Source organism: Scyliorhinus torazame, chromosome 8 (genome assembly GCF_047496885.1).
Source record: "Scyliorhinus torazame isolate Kashiwa2021f chromosome 8, sScyTor2.1, whole genome shotgun sequence".
Lineage (NCBI taxonomy): Eukaryota > Metazoa > Chordata > Chondrichthyes > Carcharhiniformes > Scyliorhinidae > Scyliorhinus > Scyliorhinus torazame.
This window is the reverse complement of record NC_092714.1, coordinates 89,189,431-89,211,101: the sequence shown is the minus strand read 5'-3', so window position 1 is coordinate 89,211,101 and position 21,671 is coordinate 89,189,431. Positions and strand designations below refer to the sequence as shown.

The 21,671-nt window shown below is 45.3% G+C and overlaps 1 protein-coding gene across 5 annotated transcripts in view; it reads left to right on the top strand.

The window, feature by feature from the left end:
- The window catches only part of LOC140427995 (limbic system-associated membrane protein-like), a 1,212,363-nt gene that overhangs the window by 1,074,561 nt on the left and 116,131 nt on the right, over positions 1-21,671 (top strand). For 4 of the 5 annotated variants that reach the window (XM_072513931.1, XM_072513930.1, XM_072513935.1 and 1 more), the window contains exon 7: positions 2,309-2,344. The exons of the other annotated variant lie outside the window; for it this stretch is intronic. In XM_072513931.1, coding sequence (XP_072370032.1) covers positions 2,309-2,344 — 36 coding nt within the window. The remainder of the gene's footprint in view (positions 1-2,308; positions 2,345-21,671) is intronic. 5 annotated transcript variants of the gene reach the window in all.

The window sequence follows — 21,671 nt, the reverse complement described above, 5'->3', positions numbered from 1 at the left end:
CAGCCTGAACTCATAACTTCATTATTATTAAGAACTTAATATAATGTTAAAATATTAAGTGGCTGTTAAGTCAAATTATTATGTCACTGCAATGTACTGATGTATTGCCTGCTGTTTGTCTTGATCAAACAGACTGCCACCTTTGGAAAGGCGTACAATTATTTGACCTTGTTAATTGTTTGCTGGACACTTTGGAGTACAGCAAGAGATAGCTTAAAAAGATGAAAATATTTTTGTTTCTAAAAGGGAATCTATCAGTGTAATATTAAAAGATGCAGTGTGCACAGAACAATCAATTTTAGGCAAATCTCAAAGACTATACACAGAACAATATGGAGGTATTTCTGAGCATCTGTAAAACTTGAATATTTGCCCCCAATTAAAGACCGTGATTTGGCTGCTGGGAAACACAATGTTACACTGTGGTGCTTTGCATCTTCCATTTTCCTGAATAGTGATTAATTGCTTTGCAAACTGTTCATGGCCTCATTGCAGAGTATCTTAGCCAATCTTCCCACATGACATTGACATAATACTTGACATCCTCTGCGACCCAGCAACAGGAGGTTTCAAAAGATTCAGGTGTCATAAGTCTGACTACTTGTGCATAAAGAAAAGGGCCTGGTTTATCTTGTTTGCACTGTTGTTAAACTGTATTAAATTGTAGATTGAATCACAAATGTTGTCCATCTGCAGAGAACAAAATAAACTTATCCTGATAACAAACTGAGAATTGAAGAGAAGTTATTTTGTTTTTTGGGTGCTTTAGGAAGTAAGGTATTTGCAGTATATATTAATCACTTGGATGCAGGGATAGAAGGTACTATAGCCACACTTGCAGATGATACTAAAATAGGTGGGATAGTAAGTTGCAGTGAGGAAAAAATACATTTAGAAGTAGATGTAGATACGTTAGGTGGGTGGACCAAAATTTGGTAGATGGCATTTATCGTGGATAAATGTGAGGTTATCCATTTTGATCGGAAAAATGGAAAGGCAACTTATTATCTAAATAGAGAGAAACTGCAGAGTGCTTTGGTGCAGAGGGATCTAGGTGTCTTCGTGCATGAATCGCAGAATCTTCGTATACAGATACAGCAGGCATCAAAGAATGCCAGTGGAATATTAGTATTTATAGCTAAAGGAATAGAATATAACAAGTAGGGTTGTGAAGCTTCAACTGTATAAGGCATTGGTGAGACCGCACCTGGAGTACTGTGTATAGTTTTGGTCCCCTTATTTGAGGAGGGATGTTGTTGCATTAGGAGCAGTTCAGAGGAGGGTCACTAGATTTATTTTAGAGACCAGGGGTTTGTCCTATGGAGAGAGATTGAGCAGTTTATCCCGATAATCTCTCGAGTTCAGAAGAATGAGAGGAGATCTAATTAAGGTATAAAAGATGATAAAAGATATTGACAAAGTAGGCTTGGAGCGGATGCTTCCTCTCATGAGACAATCTAGAATGAGAGGTCATAGTTTTAGGATATGAGGTAGCCGACTTAAAACAGAATTATGAAAAAATTACTTCTCTCAAAGGGTTATGAATCTATGGAATTCACTACCCCAGAGTGCTGTGGATGCTGGGATATTGAGTAAATTTAAGAAGGAGATAGACTGATTTTTAATTAGTAATGGGCTGAAGGGTTATGGAGAATGGGCAGGAAAGTGGAGTTGAGGCTGAGTTAGATCAACCATGATTTTATTGAATGTTGGGGCAGGCTCGAGGGGCTGAATTGCTTACTCCTGCTCCTAATTCTTATGTTCTAAAATGGAGTACAAGCTTTTGATAATTGTCACTGACAGCATCACAAGACTTTTGTTTTAATCCTTAGTCTGTGTAATGGGTTTCCCTGGCTATATTTAGACCAGTTCTCAAGATCAAATCAAGGTGAAACACCACCAATTTATAATCCAACTTTCCCTCCAGAAATATACTTTAAATTTCAAGGAATATAACCATTTAAAAATGTAAACCATGTGCGCAAACCTTTAATCATTCAGTAGCTCAGAGGCAATTTATTCTGCATGGCATACCAAAGTGATTTTGGCACTTAACTCCAGCGGAAGCGACACCAGCGTTTAGTTGTCGCATTTGCTTTGTGCCAGGTTGGACTACAGAACAACATAACAGCAGCAAATGGGCAGGAGGAACTTGAGCACAGTAACTGGCAAATTGCACAAATTCAAAGCATTATTTCAAACAACTAAGCCCTTCTGTGTTCATTTGTGTTCAGTGTTGCATCATGGCAGCATAATGTATGTATAAATGTCCTTTTCCCAATTTTTGTTTTACCATTTCCTTCCATAGAAAGTGTCCTGCCAACTATTCCAAATCCCATTCAAGGTCAGTATGGATTAGTCATGATTCTAGTCATTTTGTTAGACTAGATGGCACTAGAAATATCTTTTAGCAGGCTTTGTGTTGTAGACTATTAACATACCAAAGTTGCATTTTGACAAATACTGATTTCTGTTCATGGAATGAGACATTGCACTTGGAATACAAGGAGGGCCATTTGCGAATTATAATTAACAGAGCTCTTGTTATAAAAAGGCATGGTATTTAACCTGGTTTTCTTTAACAGAAATCAATATTTGATTTATTATCCTCTTGGGCTAGAAAATTAGGCACTTGCATATTAAGAAGATAGTCCAAAAGCAGATATTGAAAACCTCCACTGCTATTTGTGTTTGCCAACACATTTTCAGCGGAGTATAAACGTATGATGTTTGTACATACAAATCATGTACTATCTCATTTATGAATCCTGTGAGCCATAGCATGATACCACTTGCTGTGCATCACAGCTGTTCCTTGCAGTAACAATAACAATGCCATCTGGTGCATCCCCAATATGAGAAGTCACTAACTGGTTTCCTATGGTATTGCTCATGGATAATCTGACCTGGGCGTGCTGCAGTGATGTTTATTTATTAAGGCAGAACTATCCTCTCCCTTTAGGCTAGATTATACTGTTGGGAAGTGGCCTCAGTCAAAATATCCTGAGGTATCAGCAGGTATATTCTGAGGACAGTTGGGACTAATGGCTGGACAGTGACATCATGATTGGAAGGTTCTTCCACCTGTCCTTAGGGAGCAACCAGGTTGTCAAGATATGGAAAAGAAGAGGAGAATCTATCCATCTATCCATCCATCTCGCATCTTCCTTGAAGAGTCAGACGTATACAAAATTTAAGGAATAATTCCCATTGTCACTGTACGTTTCCTTAATATTAGAATGGATTTATCGAAAAGAAAGTATTAATTTGGTGTCATAAACTTCCATTTTGGGCGGGATTCTCCGATCCCTCGCCGGGAGGGAGAATCCCCGGGGAGCGGCGTGTATCCCGCCCCGTCACTCTGACACCGGCTGCCGTATTCTCCGGCGCCGGTTTTCGGGCGGGGGCGGGGTTTACGCCACGCCGGTCGGGGGCCGTTGGCAGCGGCTCCCCCGGCAATTCTCCAGGCCCCGATGGGCCGAGCGGCTGTCACTTCCTGGCCAGTCCCGCCAGCGTGAAATGGACATGGTCCCACATGGTGGGACCTGCCTGGTAGACCGTCTAGTGGAGTCCTCGGGGGGTGGGAGGCGGGGTTGGGGGATCCGGCCCTGGGGGGAGCCCCCACGGTGGCCTGGCCCGCAATCAGGGCCCACAGATCTGCGGGTGGGCCTGTACCGTCGTGGCACTCCTTCCTTCTGCGTCGGCCTCTGTAGGGCTCTGCCATGGCAGGCACGGAAGGAAGAAGACCCCTGCGCATGCGCAGGAACACACGCGGCCGGTCTACGCATGCGTGGAACCAAGCCGGCGGTTCTGCGCATGCGGCAACTCGCGCCGGCCCTTCGGTGCCAGTTGGCACGCGCCAACCCCTCCAGCGCCAGCCTAGCCCCCAGAAGTGCGGAGGATTCCACAACTTCCGGTTGGCCCGACGCTGAAGTGGTTCGTGCCGTTCTTGGCGCCGGCGTCGGGCCATTCCGCCAATTGCGGGAGAATCCCGCCCTACATCTTTTATCAAACTTGACTCGTTTCCACCACCAAATCTGTTCTGGAGAGTAGAAGGAACTATTATGAAGTTGTTATTATTACTGCTGCATGGAACAATTATGGGTCAGAGTAAGTGGCAAAGAATTTTGGCTGTTCATAGGTCTTGCCATTTAATAAGTGATAACAAATCCCAAATCTAGTTTCACAAAATATCCAGATCTTCATGCAGAAAGCATATAATGAAGTAAGGTCAGTGCCTCCAAATGCCATCATAAAATTAAAGGCCACAATAAGCAGTAGAGTAAATGCCACCTTTCAAAGTGAATGAATGATTTGACTGTATACTGTCCATCCAAACGTAGAATTTTGCATGACCTTTATTCATATCCTCACACATAGGCGTGAATATTTATTATATAGAATAATCACAGGTCTCCATAGATCAAAGTCTTCAACCAAATATGGAATCCTTCTAACCTAGCTGTAGATCTGTGTCAGAGGCGAGATTAGATTAGAATGGTTCTAGTTGGTTTTTGGAACATACAAACCCAACTGAGTTAAATTGATGCCTGGAGCAGGTGATTGTGAAAGCTTCAGCAGAGTAGACTTAGTCTTTCATTGAAATTCTAGCTCAAGGGTATAATAAAGACCTAGGTCATTCACTGAAACCACTGTTAGTCATCTATTCACAGTTACCCTGGATGTTTTTAAACCTATTATTTAGATAACCCCTATAGCTTAGAAACAAAATTTTAATGAATTCCTATTGGCATACTTTAGTCCTCAGATTGAGCTATTATTAAAAACATAGCTTAATTGTTAAATGTTGTTGCAATACCATGGATATGCTAGTTGACATCGATGCAGCCCACAGTCACTTGAATGATTTGCTTTCATAGAAGTGAACAGTCTTAATCTTTGTTATGATGAATGGTCTTTGGCTTATTACTTTAGCTCTTTTCTCTTTCTGAATGTTGCCTGACCTGCTGAGTATTTCCACCATTTTTATTTTTTAACCTTAGTCTGTATTGTTGCCTATCTAAGAGTTTCAGAGGTTTTCCTTCTGAAAATCAACACTGTATCTATCAATCTTTTTATCATAATCAGCAAGATTTATTTTATCTTAAGGTGAGCTGACAGAGTGAGAATAAGATACACCAGAGAGTGGAAATATTAGCAGGAGCCCACAGCCTAAACTAACACAGATTTAATCCATAGGATTTATTTTCTAGGTCATACACAATGAAGGAAAGTGAGGTAAGATTAAAGCATGCCCAAAGCTCAATCTGTAAGCACTCAGAAACACACTTTGTACCTTTAGCACAAAAGAAAATGCAGGGCAAGAACCTCTACTTGCCCTCTTGAGGTTTTCCTGCTAGAAAGCATTTTCTGTGGCAATTATCACAGTGCTGCTCTTTTTTCCATTTCCTCAATCACCTACTGCGTCGTATCTCTTCCTCCAGCTAAGAGGCTGCCATTGTCTGGCCTCCAACTTAGTTCTTATTTTGCTTGTTGATCATTGTTTTCCTCTTCTGATGAAGTATCTTATTTCCATAAGAAGCTCTATGTCCCATGTCTGGAGAAAAAATTATCAATTCACCAGACTGAGGTGAATGTGGTACTCTGGCCTCCAAACAGGAGTGTAGTACGCTATTACTTCTGCCTGCAGCGATCTTTTGAGCTCAACTTCTGGAACAAAATATAATTCAAAGTCTTTAACATTTATAAGATGCTTAGCTGCCTAACAGCAGGTTTCAACTTCAAAATTAAGTGTACTCTTACTGAAGATGAAGACATTGAAAAGGCATGCTACATGAGATTATTTGAATAATTTATTGGATACATGAAAATAGCCTATACAGTATTCACAAAGGCCCAAGCTGATAATGGCAAGATAATAGAGTGCTTTTACTGAATCTAGAGGAGTTGTACTTAATTGTGCTCCGTGCAACTGCATCTCTACTACAGGTACAGTAAATCTCTCAATAGTTGAATATGAATTAGAGGCTTACGAGCCAATTTGGTTGAAGCATATCAGATCCATATAAGAAACATATAAGATGGGCAGCAGGGTAGCGCAGTGATTGGCACTGTTGCCTCACAGCGCCAGGAGTCCAGGTTCGATTACAGCCTTGGGTGACTCTCTGTATGGGGTTTGCACGTTCACCCCGTGTCCACGTGGATTTCCTCCAGGTGCTCAGATTTCCTCCCACAGTCCAAAGATGCACAGGTTAGCTGGATTGGTCATGATCAATGCATGAATTTACAGGGATATGGCAGGGGGAGTAGGCCTAGGTACAGTGGTACAGTGCTCTTTCGGTGGGTCGGCGCAGACTCGATTGACCAATTGGCCTCCTTCTGCACTGTCGAGATTCTATGCATTTTATCCTGAGGGGAATTGATAGGGTGGATCTGGAGAGGGTGTCTCCTCTTCTGGGTGATTATAGAACCAGAGGCCACTGTTTTAAAATAAGTGGTTGCCCATTTAATACAGAGATGTTGAAGGAAATAATTCTCTCAGAGGGTTCTGAGAGTTTGGAATTCTCTGCCTCAAGAGGGTTGAGGGGCAGAGTCTTTGGGCGGGATTCTCCGACCCCCCACCAGGTCGGGGAATCCCTGGGGGGGGCGGCGCGAATCCCCCCCCCGACGCTGGCTGCCGTATTCTCTGGTGCCATTTTTTGGGCGGGGCAGGACTCACGCCACGCCGGTTGGGGGCGGTTGGAAGCGCCCCTCCCCCGGCGATTCTCCAGGCCCCGATGGGCCGAGTGGGCGTCCGTTTTTGGCCAGTCCCGCCGGCGTGGGTTACGCATGGTCCCACACAGGACTTGGCAGGTAAGTCGGCATGGGCGGTCCTCGGGCGGGGCGCAGTGGGATCCGACACCGGTGGCCTGGCCCACGATCGGGGCCCACCGATCTGCAGGCGGGCCTGTTCCGTGGGGGCACTTCTTCCTTCCGCGCCGGCCCCTGTAGGACTCCACCATGGCCGGCGCGGAGAAGAGAACCCCCTGCGCATGCGCCAAAATATGACAGTTGTTCTGCGCATGCACTGATTCACGCCTGTGGTTCCGCACATGCCGAGATCACGACGGCCATTCCGCGCATGCGCGAACCCGTGCAGTCCCTTCGGCGCCGGACGGAATGGCGCCAACGACTCCGCCGTCCAGCGAGCCCCCGAGACAGGTGGGAATTCCTCACCTTGGGGCCCGTTGACGCCGGAGTCGTTGGCGCCGGTTTTCCTGCCGGCGTGGGGACTTAGGAAGGGAGAATCCCGGTCTTTGAATCTCTTTAAGGCAGAAGTAGGTGAATTCCTGACAAGAAAGAGGGTGAAAGATTATCGGGGTAGGCAGGACTGTGATATTGAGGCTCGACTTAGATTAGCCATGATCTTATTGAATGGTGGAGTCAGCACAAGGGGCTTACTCCTTCTCTAAAATAGTATGTTTGTATGAACAGAATACATTATTTCTGTCAGATAGTGTCAGGCCTGACCAAAGCTGTCCTCCTCTTTTCCCTTTTTTTAATTGAATGAGTAGGCTTTCTGCTCTATCAAATTAATTTTCTACTTAATTTAATTCTCTACTTAAATTAATTCTCAAATTAATTCTCTGTCTTGATTATTCTGGACATGTTGTTTGATCTTTACCTGCTTCCTACATTCTGCTTGAAAAACAGGAATCGCGCCAAGGGATTGCATATATTCATATTGAGCAGAAATTATGATTTTATCCACAACATAATGCTGGTTCTTAAGTGTCCTGAAAGTCAGTACAGCTCAGCATCGACCTGAGACCTAAAATCTATGAAGCCAATAGAGGTGTGGTGCAGAGGGGGGCGGGTGGCATGGATTTTAATATTTTGGCTTACTGGATGTGGGGAAGGGGTGGGGGAGGAGTGGAGGTTCTCCTGCATGCTGTGATAGGTTCCCCATCCACAAGACAGCCTGATTGACGAACTTGACTTCCAGTCAGGCTGGAGGAACATTGGAGAGGGGACCACTGACCAACTAGACCTGAGTCCCAACCCAGCGGAGAATCAGGGATTCCCACAAAAGAAACCCAGTGTTTATTTTGTGAAGCGGCACAATATTAGGGCGGGGTGGGAGGAATGAAAATCGGAAACCTTCAGGGAGATGAGGGGAAAGGCTGTAAGCCTCATGGGCCATTCCAGCACTGCGGGGGATAGGGGTGGTGGGGTGGGACGGAGAGGGGGAGGTGAGGAAGAGGGAGAAGATCAGAAGGGAGGGCATGGTTGTCTAGTAGAGAAGGGTCTGGGAGGAATGTAGGGATGGCAGGTATTTTGGATATAGCAGGTCATTGAACAGGCATTTGCCTATGCAGCAGTTCTCACCTCTCTATAGCTGTGAGCTTTCTCAAGGCTTAGGAAACATAGTGGCCTAGAGATAAATTAGGATTTGTGGTTAAATTTGAGGTGAGTAGCCTCATTATAATATTTAAGTTGCCAACTCACTTCCTGGGAGTAGGTTGTTTGCCTGCTCTCATATCCGATCTTCATTAAAATTGGAAATGGCGTTGAGATTCAGATATTTAAAACTATATCTACCTACCTGACCCAAACCAACCTGTTTTTGGGATTAAAATTTCCCACCAAGTGTGTGGATATTACGTGGCAGGCGAGGTCCAGCGTGTCACCTTGTTTTGCCATTTAGGACAATAAATATCGTCAATATGTTTTATTAAATCAACTTGTACAGTGATTTGAGCTGTGTTGGGTGGGGGAGAGGGGAAAGAGAAGAAAACTATGGCACACAGGATAAAAAAGGGCACAAGTAACTAAATGAAACCAATCCACCTTACTGCCATTTAAAACTTGATTATTGTAGTTCGGAAAAAGTAACTCCCAAAATAAATTGGTTTTCACCATTTGTAGTTGAAAATCTCAGCAGGTTTTCAAAAATATAAACACTCAGCAGAAACCTGTACTCATGGATTGAAAAGCTGAAGTATACACAAAACCTCCCTCTTATGGACTGACCTGATTAACACTGCACCCCTGTATGCTTCGGTGTTTATGTAGTTACATTGTGTACCTTGTGTTGCCCTATTATGTATTTCTTTTCTTTTCTTTTCATGTACTTAATGATCTGTTGAACTGCTCGCAGAAAAATACTTTTCACTGTACCTCGGTACACATGACAATAAACAAAATCCAATCCAATCCATACATTCCAATTTTACACAGTCAATCAATATTTTACAGGTAGAGTCCCATTATCACCTTACCAGCAGAAGCCAACATGGATCACCATCTTCATGGGTATTTTTTTCTGTTTTTAAGATTGCATCTGTTTTTTTTTTAAAGTTCTGCTGCATGGTGCTACTTGAGTTGCAGACTATAAAATAAGGATTGTTTTTGGACTAAGTGCAATGGCGGGTGGCTCTGGTCGTGTCTTTCCCATTGGCCAGAATGGTAGGCCAGATTTTGCACTTAGAACCTGATTAATTATGCACAGGCGAGTTCCCCTCCAAGTCATCTGGTGGGCCAGCATCTGATTTATCACTCATCATCAGCTGGCAGATTTGAATGTACTGGCCCTAAATTTAAATACCAGTCCAGCACAACCATATCACTCTCTCCAACTCACTTGTCTTCACCAGACCATGCAGGCTGTCAGCAAGCCAAAGGAAAAAAGTTAGAAACCTCAAGAAGAAGTCTGTTCCTCGATTCAACCAGCCTCCTGCCGAGCCCATCGCTTGTGAGGTGCCCATGCCCCACTTGGACCTCGAACCACTGCATCTGGAGTCTTCATCCATCCCCTTCCAGTAAATGACATGATATCCCTTTGACCCCCTTGATTGAGTGCTTTCATGCAGCCTTGTGGGGGTCCAGCTTCCCTCCCTTCGGTCTTTCCTCTTCCTTCCATTGTTCATCTTCTTCATCCACCTCCTTGCCCCTCTGCCTGCCATCGTAATCCTTCAAACTCCCCCTCCCCTGACTCCTTGTGCAGCTCTTGTTCCACAATTTCTCCCTCTATCTTCATCAGGCCACAAACCCGCACCCCTTCTCTTCTCCAAACTGGCATCACTTCACACTCCACCCCGCAGTTGAACTTCAGACCTCAAGACCTTTGTTGCCGTGGCTGCATGAGCCCCACAGCACAGTGCTGTCCCGATAGACACTGGTCTGTGGCACTAGGGGTAAGGGTACACCTGTACTCCCCAACCTCAGGCATTGGACTAATGTGATTCGGTGATACAGGAGGGTCCAACAGCATGGTGCTGTTCATGATGACCAGCTCAGTATGGGAATGTAGGAACAAGTATGCCCCAGCAGATTGGTGCACAGCACATCAGGAGCAGCGCAGCACAGCGGCAGAAAGGCATTGTTGCAGTCACTTTGAAGGCCATTGTGAACTGAGGACCACCTTCACGCCACGCTTTCGCAATTGGATTTTTGACCGATGTAATTCCATAAAATTGGAAGGCCTGATCAGACACTGGCAGCAGCTCATTTAATGAGGATTCATGGGATGGAAATAAATACGAATGGTATTCATACCACAAGCCAGCAGGAAGACCCACCTGCCATTAAACCAGCACTGGGTAGGAGCATTGCAATGACTTTTATGTCGGCGGGTTTCCAACTTTTTGGCACCTGCTAGATCCGCCGCCAATCCCGTGCACCAACAAATCCACCACAGGCAGGATGAGAGAATTCCATCCGTAGTGTCCATCAACTGGTCAGACATTAGGCAGTGGATCAGCCAATCAGAATTGAAAATTCCCACAGGTGGCAAAGCAGGAAGTAAAAAAAAATGATATGAATCATATTCAAAGCATTGCACAAACAAAATAAATGTTACATATATGGGACTAAAAGAGAAACTTAAATCTTTAAAAAAATATTTTGGGCAAATTCATAATGTTCTTCCAAGGGAATGAGATTCGAAACTTGTAAAACTTCTTTCTCAAGGCGAGAGAGGTTGCTCAGCACTAATTATAACACTCAGGGATTAAAAACTCGGTTAATCCCTGATTAAACGTGGTTTAACATTTTCATTCGTTTTTACAGCCAGAATGCTCTGAAAATAGCTCACAGCAAGTCAGTTGAAAGTTAATGATTTCATCTTTGATGACTGCAACAATGCATCCTGTGGAGGAGCAGGATATCACTGACTGAAACTTCAGAATTCTGAATTCTAATATGTATGCATTGACACCAAGGGCTTGATTTTTGATGTGCAGTTGGGAACCCAATGCCCAGATTATGTTCCGACAGTGCGCTGCATCTTGATGCTATCTTCAAATATAAATGCCCTAATTGGGCTGGTGGCAAGCTCGGAGCCCAGTTAGTGCTGCTGAATGCCGCCAGGAGGTGGGAACTAACTGCTGAGCACATTCATCAAAGACAGTTGGCAGTTACGATGCGACCGACTGTTAGCTTGCAGAATAGAGGAAGCAGGACATAAGAGGGCCAGCAGAACAATGCAGAGAAATGACTATAACAAGCCAATTACAAGTGCAACACCTGGTCCAAAGATGTGCAGGTTAGATGGATTGGCCATGCTAAATTGCCCCTTAGTATCCAAAAGGTTAGGTGGTGTTACTGGGTTACAGGGATAGGGTGCTCTTTCCAAGGGCCGGTGCAGACTCGATGGGCCGAACGGCCTCCTTCTGCACTGTAAATTATTTGATTCTATGACACAGTAACCTTTATTGATGTTTTTATTTCAAGTTAAACATTATTTGATGGCTCTCTGCATTGCAACTGTTAGCTGTGTACTAATGACACCAGGCTATTTGGTTCTGCCAATCTGCAATATGGAAATTGCTTCCTGGTCCTCCACAGCCCATTAATATGCTCTTCCAGGAACTTGATGGACAGCTAATTGGAGATGAGCAGGTTCCCAACATCCCAGTCCACCTCACTTCTCCTCGCTTTGAAAATTGCAGCACATCCGAAGGCCGTCGAGTCACACCGACGCACCATCTGGAAATATTAACTTCAAAGCATGCCCACCCCCATTCCCACCTAGCGGGCAACTGAAAACCACGCCCAGTTGTCAGTTGTACACAGTACACCAATATTACAACTCACTTGTGTGTATTTTCTGTTGCCCGCAATACAAATGTTGTTATATTGGCTCTACCCTTACAGAAAGTGCACTTTCGGAGTAATTCGTTCTTCATGCATCAGAGATGTATAATTAGGGTTGTTCTTGAATTGTCTGCTCTTTGAACGTCAGATTTTTGCTAATTTTCTGGGTTTGTATGTCTGCTTTCGAAAAATAAAAACTTAGGAACAGAGGAGCAAATGATACGCACATCAGCACTCAGCCAAAAACCTATTTCTCTTATCCAGGCTCAATCCGGGTGGGAGCTCACATCAATAGCTTGGTCTGTAACTAAAATACAGCAATCAATGTTCAAAATAAAATTTCTGGTCTCAGTTGGTTTTCTTTCATTTTTCTTTTATTTATTGTCATGATATGCAGACATGCAGATGATGATGTACAGACAGGCACAGACAGGCAGCTAATGAACACAAAGAACAGGACATGACCAATGAGCAGGCAGGACACTCACGCTTCCTGGGCATGGTCAATTTTCTGGGCAAGTTCATCCCAAACCAGGCCTCACACACCACGGCCCTACGAAACCTGGTAAAAAAAAGTCCACTGCCTTTGAGTGGAAGGCAGCACATCAGGCAGAGTGGTTGGAGCTGAAAGCCGAGCTCACCACTGCACCCATCTTGGCATTTTTTGACCCAGACAGGGAGACAAAGATATCAACAGATGCGAGCCAGGATGGCATCGGTGCGGTGCTGCTTCAATGCGATGACACTTCATCCTAGGCACCGGTAGCCTACGCATCGAGGGCCATGACGCCCACCGAAACAAGGTATGCGCAAATAGAGAAGGAATGCCTGGGTCTTCTCACTGGCATTCTCAAGTTTCACGACTATGTCTCCGGCCTGCCGACATTCACTGTCGAGACAGATCATAGGCCTCTGGTCCACATTATCCACAAGGACCTGAACGACATGAAGCCTCAGTTGCAGCACATCCTCCTCAAATTCAGAAGGTATGACTTTGACTTAGTGTACATGCCTGGCAAGGAGCTCATTATCGCTGATGCATTGTCTCGCTCCATCACATTGCCTAGTGAACCGCTGGAAATCATCTGGCAGATTGAATCACAGGTGCAGCTGTGTGCTGGCACCCTTCCGGCGTCTGATAAGAAGGTGGTTCGTATCTGCGAGGAGACAGCCAAAGACCCCCTCTTGCAGCGTGTAATGCACCACCTCGCCAATGGCTGGCAGAAAGGGCAGTGCCCTCAATTTTACAATGTAAAGGACGACATGACAGTGATTGATGGTATCCTCCTCATCCGGGACCGGATTGTCACTCCACTCAGTCTCCAGAGCTTGGTGCTCCGCCAAATCCATGAGGGACACCTGGGCGTCGAGAAGTGCAGACGCAGAGCCAGGCAGGCTGTCTACTGGGCCGGTATTAGCCAGGACATCTCGAACATGGTCCTCAACTGTGCGATCTGACAATGCTCCCAGCTAGCGCAGAGCAAGGAGACGCTCCAGCAGCATGAAATCGAGACCTCCCTGTGGTCCAAGGTTGGCATCGACCTCTTTCGTGTGAATGGTCATGACTACTTGTTGATTATTGACTATTTCTCCAATTACCCTGAAGTTGTGAAGCTCTCAGACCTCACATCTCGGACCGTCATCAAGGCCTGTAAGGAGACATTCTCCAGGAATGATATCCCACTCACTGTCTTGAGTGACAATGGCCCGTGCTTCAACAGCCACAAGTGGTGTTTGTTTGCCAAGTCATACCATTTCAACATGTCACTTCCAGCCCACACTATCCGCAATCTAATGGAAAGGTTGATAAAGGGGTGCACATTGTGAAACAGCTCATCTGCAAGGCCACGGATTCTGCTTCTGACATCTACCTCGCACTGCTTGTGTACAGGGAGAACCCACTGTCCACTGGCATGTCGCCGGCTCAACTCCTGATGAACAGGGACCTGCGGACGACACTCCCAGCCATACACTTGCCCAACCTGGATCACCTCCCGGTGCTGCAGAAGGTGCAGCAGCTCTGAAACCAGCAAAAGCAGGGCTATGATGCTCATGCCACCGATTTGCCCATGTTATCCCCGGCAGACACTGTCAGGATCAAGATACCGGATGGTGGCTGGTCTGCTCCAGCTGTCGTTGTTCAACAGGCTGCGCCCCGCTCGTATGTTATACGTATGGCTGATGGTTCTGTTGTGTGATGAAACAGACGGGCAGTGCGCAAAGTTGCCTGCCCGCAACCGCTTACTTCTCCGTTTCCGTCCGTTATTTTGCCAGCTCCTGATACCTCGAACTACGAGGCCACCAGTCAGGCTTCAATCCCGCCTGTCAAGGCGCCGTCGTCCCCACCGCCACCTCTCCGGCGGTCGACAAGGATCAGACGCAAGCCCCAGAGACTGGACTTATGAACATTTGTTTTACTTGCTAGTTCTGTTTTCTCACATTAGACAGCTGTCTTCACATGTAAATACATTCACATATGCCACCGCTTGTAAATATGTTAATATACGCCACCACATGTAAGTATGTTCCCATATGTAAGTATGCCGACATAACATTAAAAAAAAGGGAGATGTCATGATATGCAGACATGCAGTTAATGATATAGAGACAGGCACAGACAGGCAGCTAATGAACACAGAGAACAGGACATGACCAATGAGCCGGCAGGACACTCAAGGGTGTATCTCATTATAAAAGGCACGAGGCACTCACATTCCGTCTCTTTCCATTGATGAACATCTACAAAATGAGTCAGGGTGTATGTACAGTATCACACCTCCAGCACGTGGCTAAGAGCTAGTCTGGTTCAGTCAGACAGAGTAACCACACTTAGGTTAGCAGAGAGTCGAACTCATAGAGAACTGTGCTAACTGTGCTACTGGTTCAATAAATCAGCTGAACTAACTTCAAGGTCTGGAGTATCTTTTGGTTAAAGCTGCATCCATTTGCTGTGCTATCCCAGAGTACATAACACAGCATTTATTATTTGTGGAAAAGCTGTATAGAAAATAGAACATACAGTGCAGAAGGAGGCCATTCGGCTCATCGAGTCTGCACCGACCCACTTAAGCCCACACTTCCCCCCTATCCCCGTAACCCAATAACCCATCCTAATCTTTTTGGTCACTAAGGGCAATTTAGCATGGCCAATCCACCTAACCTGCACGTCTTTGGACTGTGGGAGGAAACCGGAGCACCCGGAGGAAACCCACGCAGACACGGGGAGAACGTGCAGACTCCGCACAGACAGTGACCCAGCGGGGAATTGAACCTGGGACCCTGGCGCTGTGAAGCCACAGTGCTATCCACTTGAGCTACCGTGCTGCCCTATGATCTTGACAATTTTATTTGGGCAACCACACTGTTCCTGAGATTGTCCCTATTGACTGTGTCAAAGTCCCTTGCGAGGTCCGTGCAAATGAAGTAAAGGACCATGTTCTGTGCAAGGCATTTTCCTTGGATTTGCCACACAGTGAGCATCATATTCACTATGCTGCGATCTGGTCGAAATCCACAATCAGCCTCAAGTGGGTTTGATTCTGTCACAATGTCTGTTCAAGCTAATATGAACAAAGATCTGTCCTGCTGTGGAGAGAAGTGAGGTATCGCTGTTATTACCACATTCTGCTTTGCTGCCTTCGTTTTTACAGAGAGTAACAATTGTGGCATCACAAAGGGTGAATCTTTTCTTCATTACAAATACGCAAGAGGATGTGATGGAAGCCCTCTATTGTCTCAGGGCCTGTCATGGGGGTTCCAGTGCCTTCCTGAGTTAATCTGCTTCATGGCTTTTTTGCTTTCCTCAACAGAAGGAACAAGCCAAGCTCTTTCAAGGATTGGTTACAGGAATCTGGTTGAGGGCTATGGGGATGATGGTGATGGTCTGTTCAGCAGGCTGCTTTAGTGTTTCATCCATCCATCCCTTATCTCTGCCTGATTTCTAATCAAGGATGAACAATCGATCTAGAAAAATAATATGGAACATGTCTCAGAAGATCCATACATGGATTTGATAGAACTCAAGAACTTGTTGTGGGAGTTAGCATATTGTTATAATTCTTCAAATTTTACATCACAGGCAGCTCTCTCTGAACTTTGCTCTTCAGGTGTTGAAACTTGTCTTATTTGGAGGTAGAGATTGCATCATTCTGCCACTCCATATATGGTCTGTTTTTGGCCTGAAGGATTTGAATGATGTTTTCATCATTTTCATCCAATCAATCCCGTGCACTCATCTTTAAGTCCAAGAACAGTGTTTTCGTTTCATCGACAATTTGCCCCACTTCTCAACACAGTCCCCAACTGCGGGTACTCCAGCTTTGACTTTTGATCACGTTTGCTCTGAAACTGATTGCAGCAAGAGTTTATTCAATTTTGTCATATTGAAAGGAACTCTGAAGACTTTGGTCACTTTTAAGTTGGAGCAATTCACAATTTGAAAATAGCTCTGGTCTGCTCAACATTCTGCACCTCACAATGCATGGGTAGCTCATAAATCCTGAAGATCCCTCTGACGCACAATCACATAGTCGATCATGTGCCACTGTTTTAATCTTGGATGTATCCAAGTAGTCTTGTACTTATCAGGCTGTCTGAACATTGTGTTGGCAATGCAAAGATTGTGCTCAGCACATTCGCTCAATATTAACAGGCCACTGACAGCAATGGTAAGCTGGCCAGACATTTGTGGCAAGCAATGTTTGTGGCACATTTTCTAAGCCCCTCCCTCACTAAGGGTGGGCAGTATTGTTCTAAAAAGAGCTGCCTAGTTGCCTTGGATGTTGCCAAACTCCTCTGCTGCCCAGGTGCACATCGAGTGATCACTGGTCCAAGGGCTGCCTACGTGCAGGTTTGTGACTACGACCAATAGTGGTCACCTCAACCTGTCACATTGCCACCCCCCATCACCGCAGGACTTTGGAAAGAAGAAACAAAGATGTGTTTGCACAAGCACCTGCGTGGGAATGCTTTTAAATTTGGAGAACTCTTGAACAGGAGCAATCCCACTCTCTCAGCTGCAGAAGCCTAGGTTCAGTGGCACAGAGAACTACTAATACTGAAAATATGTGTAGGTGCAGTGGATGACCATAACGTGTTTATTTGCCATGTCATGCTCTTCAAGCTCCTCCACACTCTGTTGGACCAACTTCTTGACCATTGATTCAATCAAGTGATTTTTGCTGCCCAGACCATCGGAAAGTCTTTCCATGCTAGAAATAAGCAAATCCCAAACTCGTTTAGAGTTTGAGACCCATCAGCTTCCCTCACCTGGCCTATCAAAAATACAAAAGCCATCAATCAATTTCCACAACATTTCCAGGAACAAAATTTGAGTTTCAAAAACTTTTTGGGATGGTTACCCAAGTGGCACAGTGGTTAACACTGCTGCCTCATGGCACTGGGGACTCGAGTTCAATTCCGGCCTTGGGTGACTGTATGGAGTTTGTACGTTCTCCACGTGTCTGCGTGGGTTTCCCCCGGGTGCTCCTGTTTCCTCCCACAATCCAAAGATGTGCAGGTTAGGTGGGTTGGCCATGCTAAATTGCCCCTTAGGGGCAAAGGTTAGGCATGGTTATGGGAAGAAGGCAGGGGAGTGGGCCTAGGTAGTGTGCTCTTTCAGAGGGTCAGTGCAGACTTGATGGGCCCAATGACCTCCTTCTGCATTGCAGGGATTCAATGATTCTATGAAGCAGAAAAATTCCTTGCAAACTTAGCAAAGGTTAATGAGTCCTTGAGACAGTTACTGAGGCAGGTCAACAGTGAAAGCAAAATGCTTTCGAAAGGGATTAAACAACTTTTAATCTCTTCCGAAAACTCATCACATTATGACCCAGAATGGCCAACTGGACTTCCATCGAAACAGACTCATAGGGTGACACGGTGGTGCACTGGTTAGCGCTGCTGCCTCACTCTGCCATGGACCCAGTTCGATCCTGGCCCCGGGTCACTGTCAGTGTGGAATTTGCACATTCTCCCCGTCTCTGGATCTCACCCACACAACCCAAAGATGTGCAGGGTAGGTGGATTGGCCAGGCTAAATTGCCACTTAATTGGAAAAAAAATATTAATTGGGTACTTAAATTTATTTCAAAAAAGACTCGGAAACCACCAGTCAACCTTCTGAACATGTAATAAATTGCAAAAGTGCTGTCGAGACTCCAATGCTTCAGACTAAGATTGATGAGACATGACTCCATGAGGGAATGAAAGTATCAAACCGCAGCAGATGCATCACCACAAATACCACCAGAAGGAAGCAAACAAGAGGATTTGCACTTCATCGAGGAGATTGAAGCATGTACATCCGTAATCACTCGGCATTTATCATTTTTACTGCAAAAAAATTGCAGGAAATAAAACAAACCCAGCAATAAGCAGAAGAATGTCCCCAAGTCCAGGAATATTGTCTTCATGGACAGACTGCATCCCCACTAATCCGATACTACAGCAGTACTTTGAACAGTGCAGGCACCTCACAATCATTGATGACTTACTAGTCTGCAACAAGAGAATATTCTTACTGAGAAAACTTTGGCTTGATATTTCTTCAAAGAATAACAAAATATTGTGCAAGTGCACTGCAACCTGTCTGGTGGCCAGCCATTACTCGCCAAAAAAGAGTAAATGATTTCTACCTGTCTTTCTTGTGTTGGAAGCAACTAGCAACAAAAACCCAAACCCAATATCACATGAATGACCAGAAGAGGGTAAAACAGCATGAGGAAGAACAGAGAAGCAACCAGACACAGAACTTTAATCACAGGCATTGAACACGTGAGCTACCCGTGCTTCGCTGATGAACAAAGAACAATACAGCACAGGAACAGACCCTCCAAGCCTGTACCGGTCATGATACCAACCTTTGCCAAAACCCTCAGCACTTCCTTGTGCCGTATCCCTCTATACCCATCCTATCCATGTGTTTGTCAAGATGCCTCTTTTTAAAATAAATTTAGTGTACCCAATTAATTTTTTCCAATTAAGGGGCAATTTAGAGCGGCCAATTCACCTACCCTGCACATCTTTAGGTTGTGGGGGCGAAACCCATGCAAACACAGGGAGAATGTGGAAACTCCACACCGAGAGTGACCCCAGAGCCGGAATCAAACCTGGGACCTCGGCGCCGTGAGGCAGCAATGCTAATCACCGTGCCACCATGCTGCCCTGTCAAGATGCCTTTTGAATGCCGTTAATGTACCTGCTTCCACAAACTCCCCTGGCAACTCCCAGGGACTCACCATCCTCTGCATAAAAACCTGCCTTGCATGTCTCCTCTCAACCTTGCCCCACGGGACTTAAAACTATGCCCACTGGTGACTGACCCCTCCACCTTGGGAAAGAGTGCCTGCCCATCCATTCTATCCATGCCTCTCATAACCTTGTATCAGGTCACCCTTCAACCTCCGTCTTTCTATTGAAAACAGACCAAGTCTATTCAGCCTCTCCACATAACTAACACCCTCCAGACCAGGCAACATCCTGGTAAACCTCCTCTGCACCCTCTACAAAGCCTCCACATCCTTCTGGTAGTGTGGTGACCAGAATTGCACGCAATATTCCAAGTGCGGCCTTACCAAGGTTCCATACAACTGTAGCATGACTTGCCAGTTTTTATACTCAATGCCCCATCCAATGAAGGCAAGCATTCCATATGCTTTCTTAACAACCTTGTCCACTTGAGTTGCCACCTTCAAAGATATGTGGACATGCATGCCCAGATCGCTCTGGCTTTCTATATTTCTAAGAGTTTTGCCAGTTACGGTATATTTCCTCTCTATGTTAGACCTACCAAAATGCATTACCTCACATTTGTCTGGATTAAACTCCATTTGCCATTTCTCTGCCCAAGTCTCCAACCTATCTATGTCCTGCTGTATCTTCTCACAGTCCTCAACACTATCTGCCACTCCACCAACCTTGGTGTCATCCGCGAACTTACTAATCAGACTGGCTACATTTTCCTCCAAATCGTTTATGTACACTGCAAACAACAGAGGCCTCAGCACAGATCCCTGTGGAACACCACTAGTCACAACCCTCCATTCAGAAAAATACCTTTCTACTGCTACCCTTTGCCTTCTGTGACCGAGCCAGTTCTGTATCCATCTTACCACCTCACCTCTGATCCCGTGTGGCTTCACCTTTTGTACCAGTCTGGCATGAGGCACTTTGTTAAAGGCTTTAGTGAAGTTCATGTAAACAACATCCACTGCCCTCCCTTAATCAGTCATCATTGTCACGTCCTCAAAAAACTCAATCAAGTTAGTGAGGCATGGCCCCCCCCCCCTTCACAAAACCATGCTGTCTATTGCTTATGAGTCCATATGTTTCCAAATGGGTTTAAATCCTGTCCCTGAGAATTCTCTCCAATAATTTACCTACAACCGACTTGAGACTCACCGGCCTATAGTTTCCGGGATTATCCCGGCTACCTTTCTTAAACATCGGTACCATATTAGCTATTGTCCAGTCCTCTGGGATCTCACTTGCAGCCAATTAGGATACAATTATGTCAGTCAAGGCTCCAGCAATTTCCTCTGTTGTTTCCCTCAGTATTCTGAGGTAAATCCCATCCGGCCCAGGAGACTTTCTTAATATCTTTTAAAATGCCCAATACCTCCTCCTTTTCAATGTTAACATGATCCTGACTGTCCACACACCCTACCCAAGAATCATCTTCCACAAAGTCCCTTTCTTTGGTGAACACTGATGCAAAGTACTCATTTAGTACCTCGCCCATTTCCTCTGGCTCAACACATAGATTCCCCCCACTGTCCTTAAGGGGTCCAATCCTTTCCCTGGCCAGCCTCTTGCTTTTTACACATGAATAAAAAGCTTTGGGATTCACCTTAATCCTACTTGCCAAGGATTTTCCTAGCCCTCCTAATTTCCCGCTCCTTCTTACTTTCTTTATTCTCTTCAAGGTTTTCGACTGTCCCCACTCCTATAGACCGTGCAAAAGTCTCCTTTTTCTTTTTGACGAGGTTCAAAATATCCCTCGTTATCCAATGCTCTCTAAATTTCCCATACTTATCCTTCGTTCTCTCAGGAATGTGACTTTCCTGAATCCTAATCAACTCGCTTGAAAGACTCCCACATGTCCGATATCGATTTCCTGTCCAACAGCTGCATCCAAATGCTGCAGGTTGGGCAGCATTTATTGCCCATCCCTTGATGCCCTTCAGAAGGTGGTCATGAGTTGCTTTCTTGAACCGCTGCAATCTCTGAGGTGTAGGTACACCCAGGGTGCTATTGTGGAAAGAGTTCCAGAACCTTGACCCAGCAACAGTGAAGGAACAGTGATATATTTCCAAGTCGAAGTGGTGAGTGACTTGGAGGAGAACCTTCAGGTGGTGGGGTTCCCAGGTATCCGCTGCCCTTATCCTTCTAGATGGTACTGATCGTGGGGTTGGAAAGTGCTGCCGAAGGAACCTTGGTGAGTTCCTGAAGTGCATCTTGTAGATGGGACTGCCCATTGGTGTAAGAGGGATTGAATGTTTGTGGAGGGGGTAGCAAGCATGTGTTGTCCTGGTTGGTGTTGAGCTTCTTGAGTGTTGTTGGAGCTGCACTCATCCAGGCAAGTGGAAGTATTCCATTACACTCCTGACATGTGCCTTGTACAAGGTGGGCAGGCG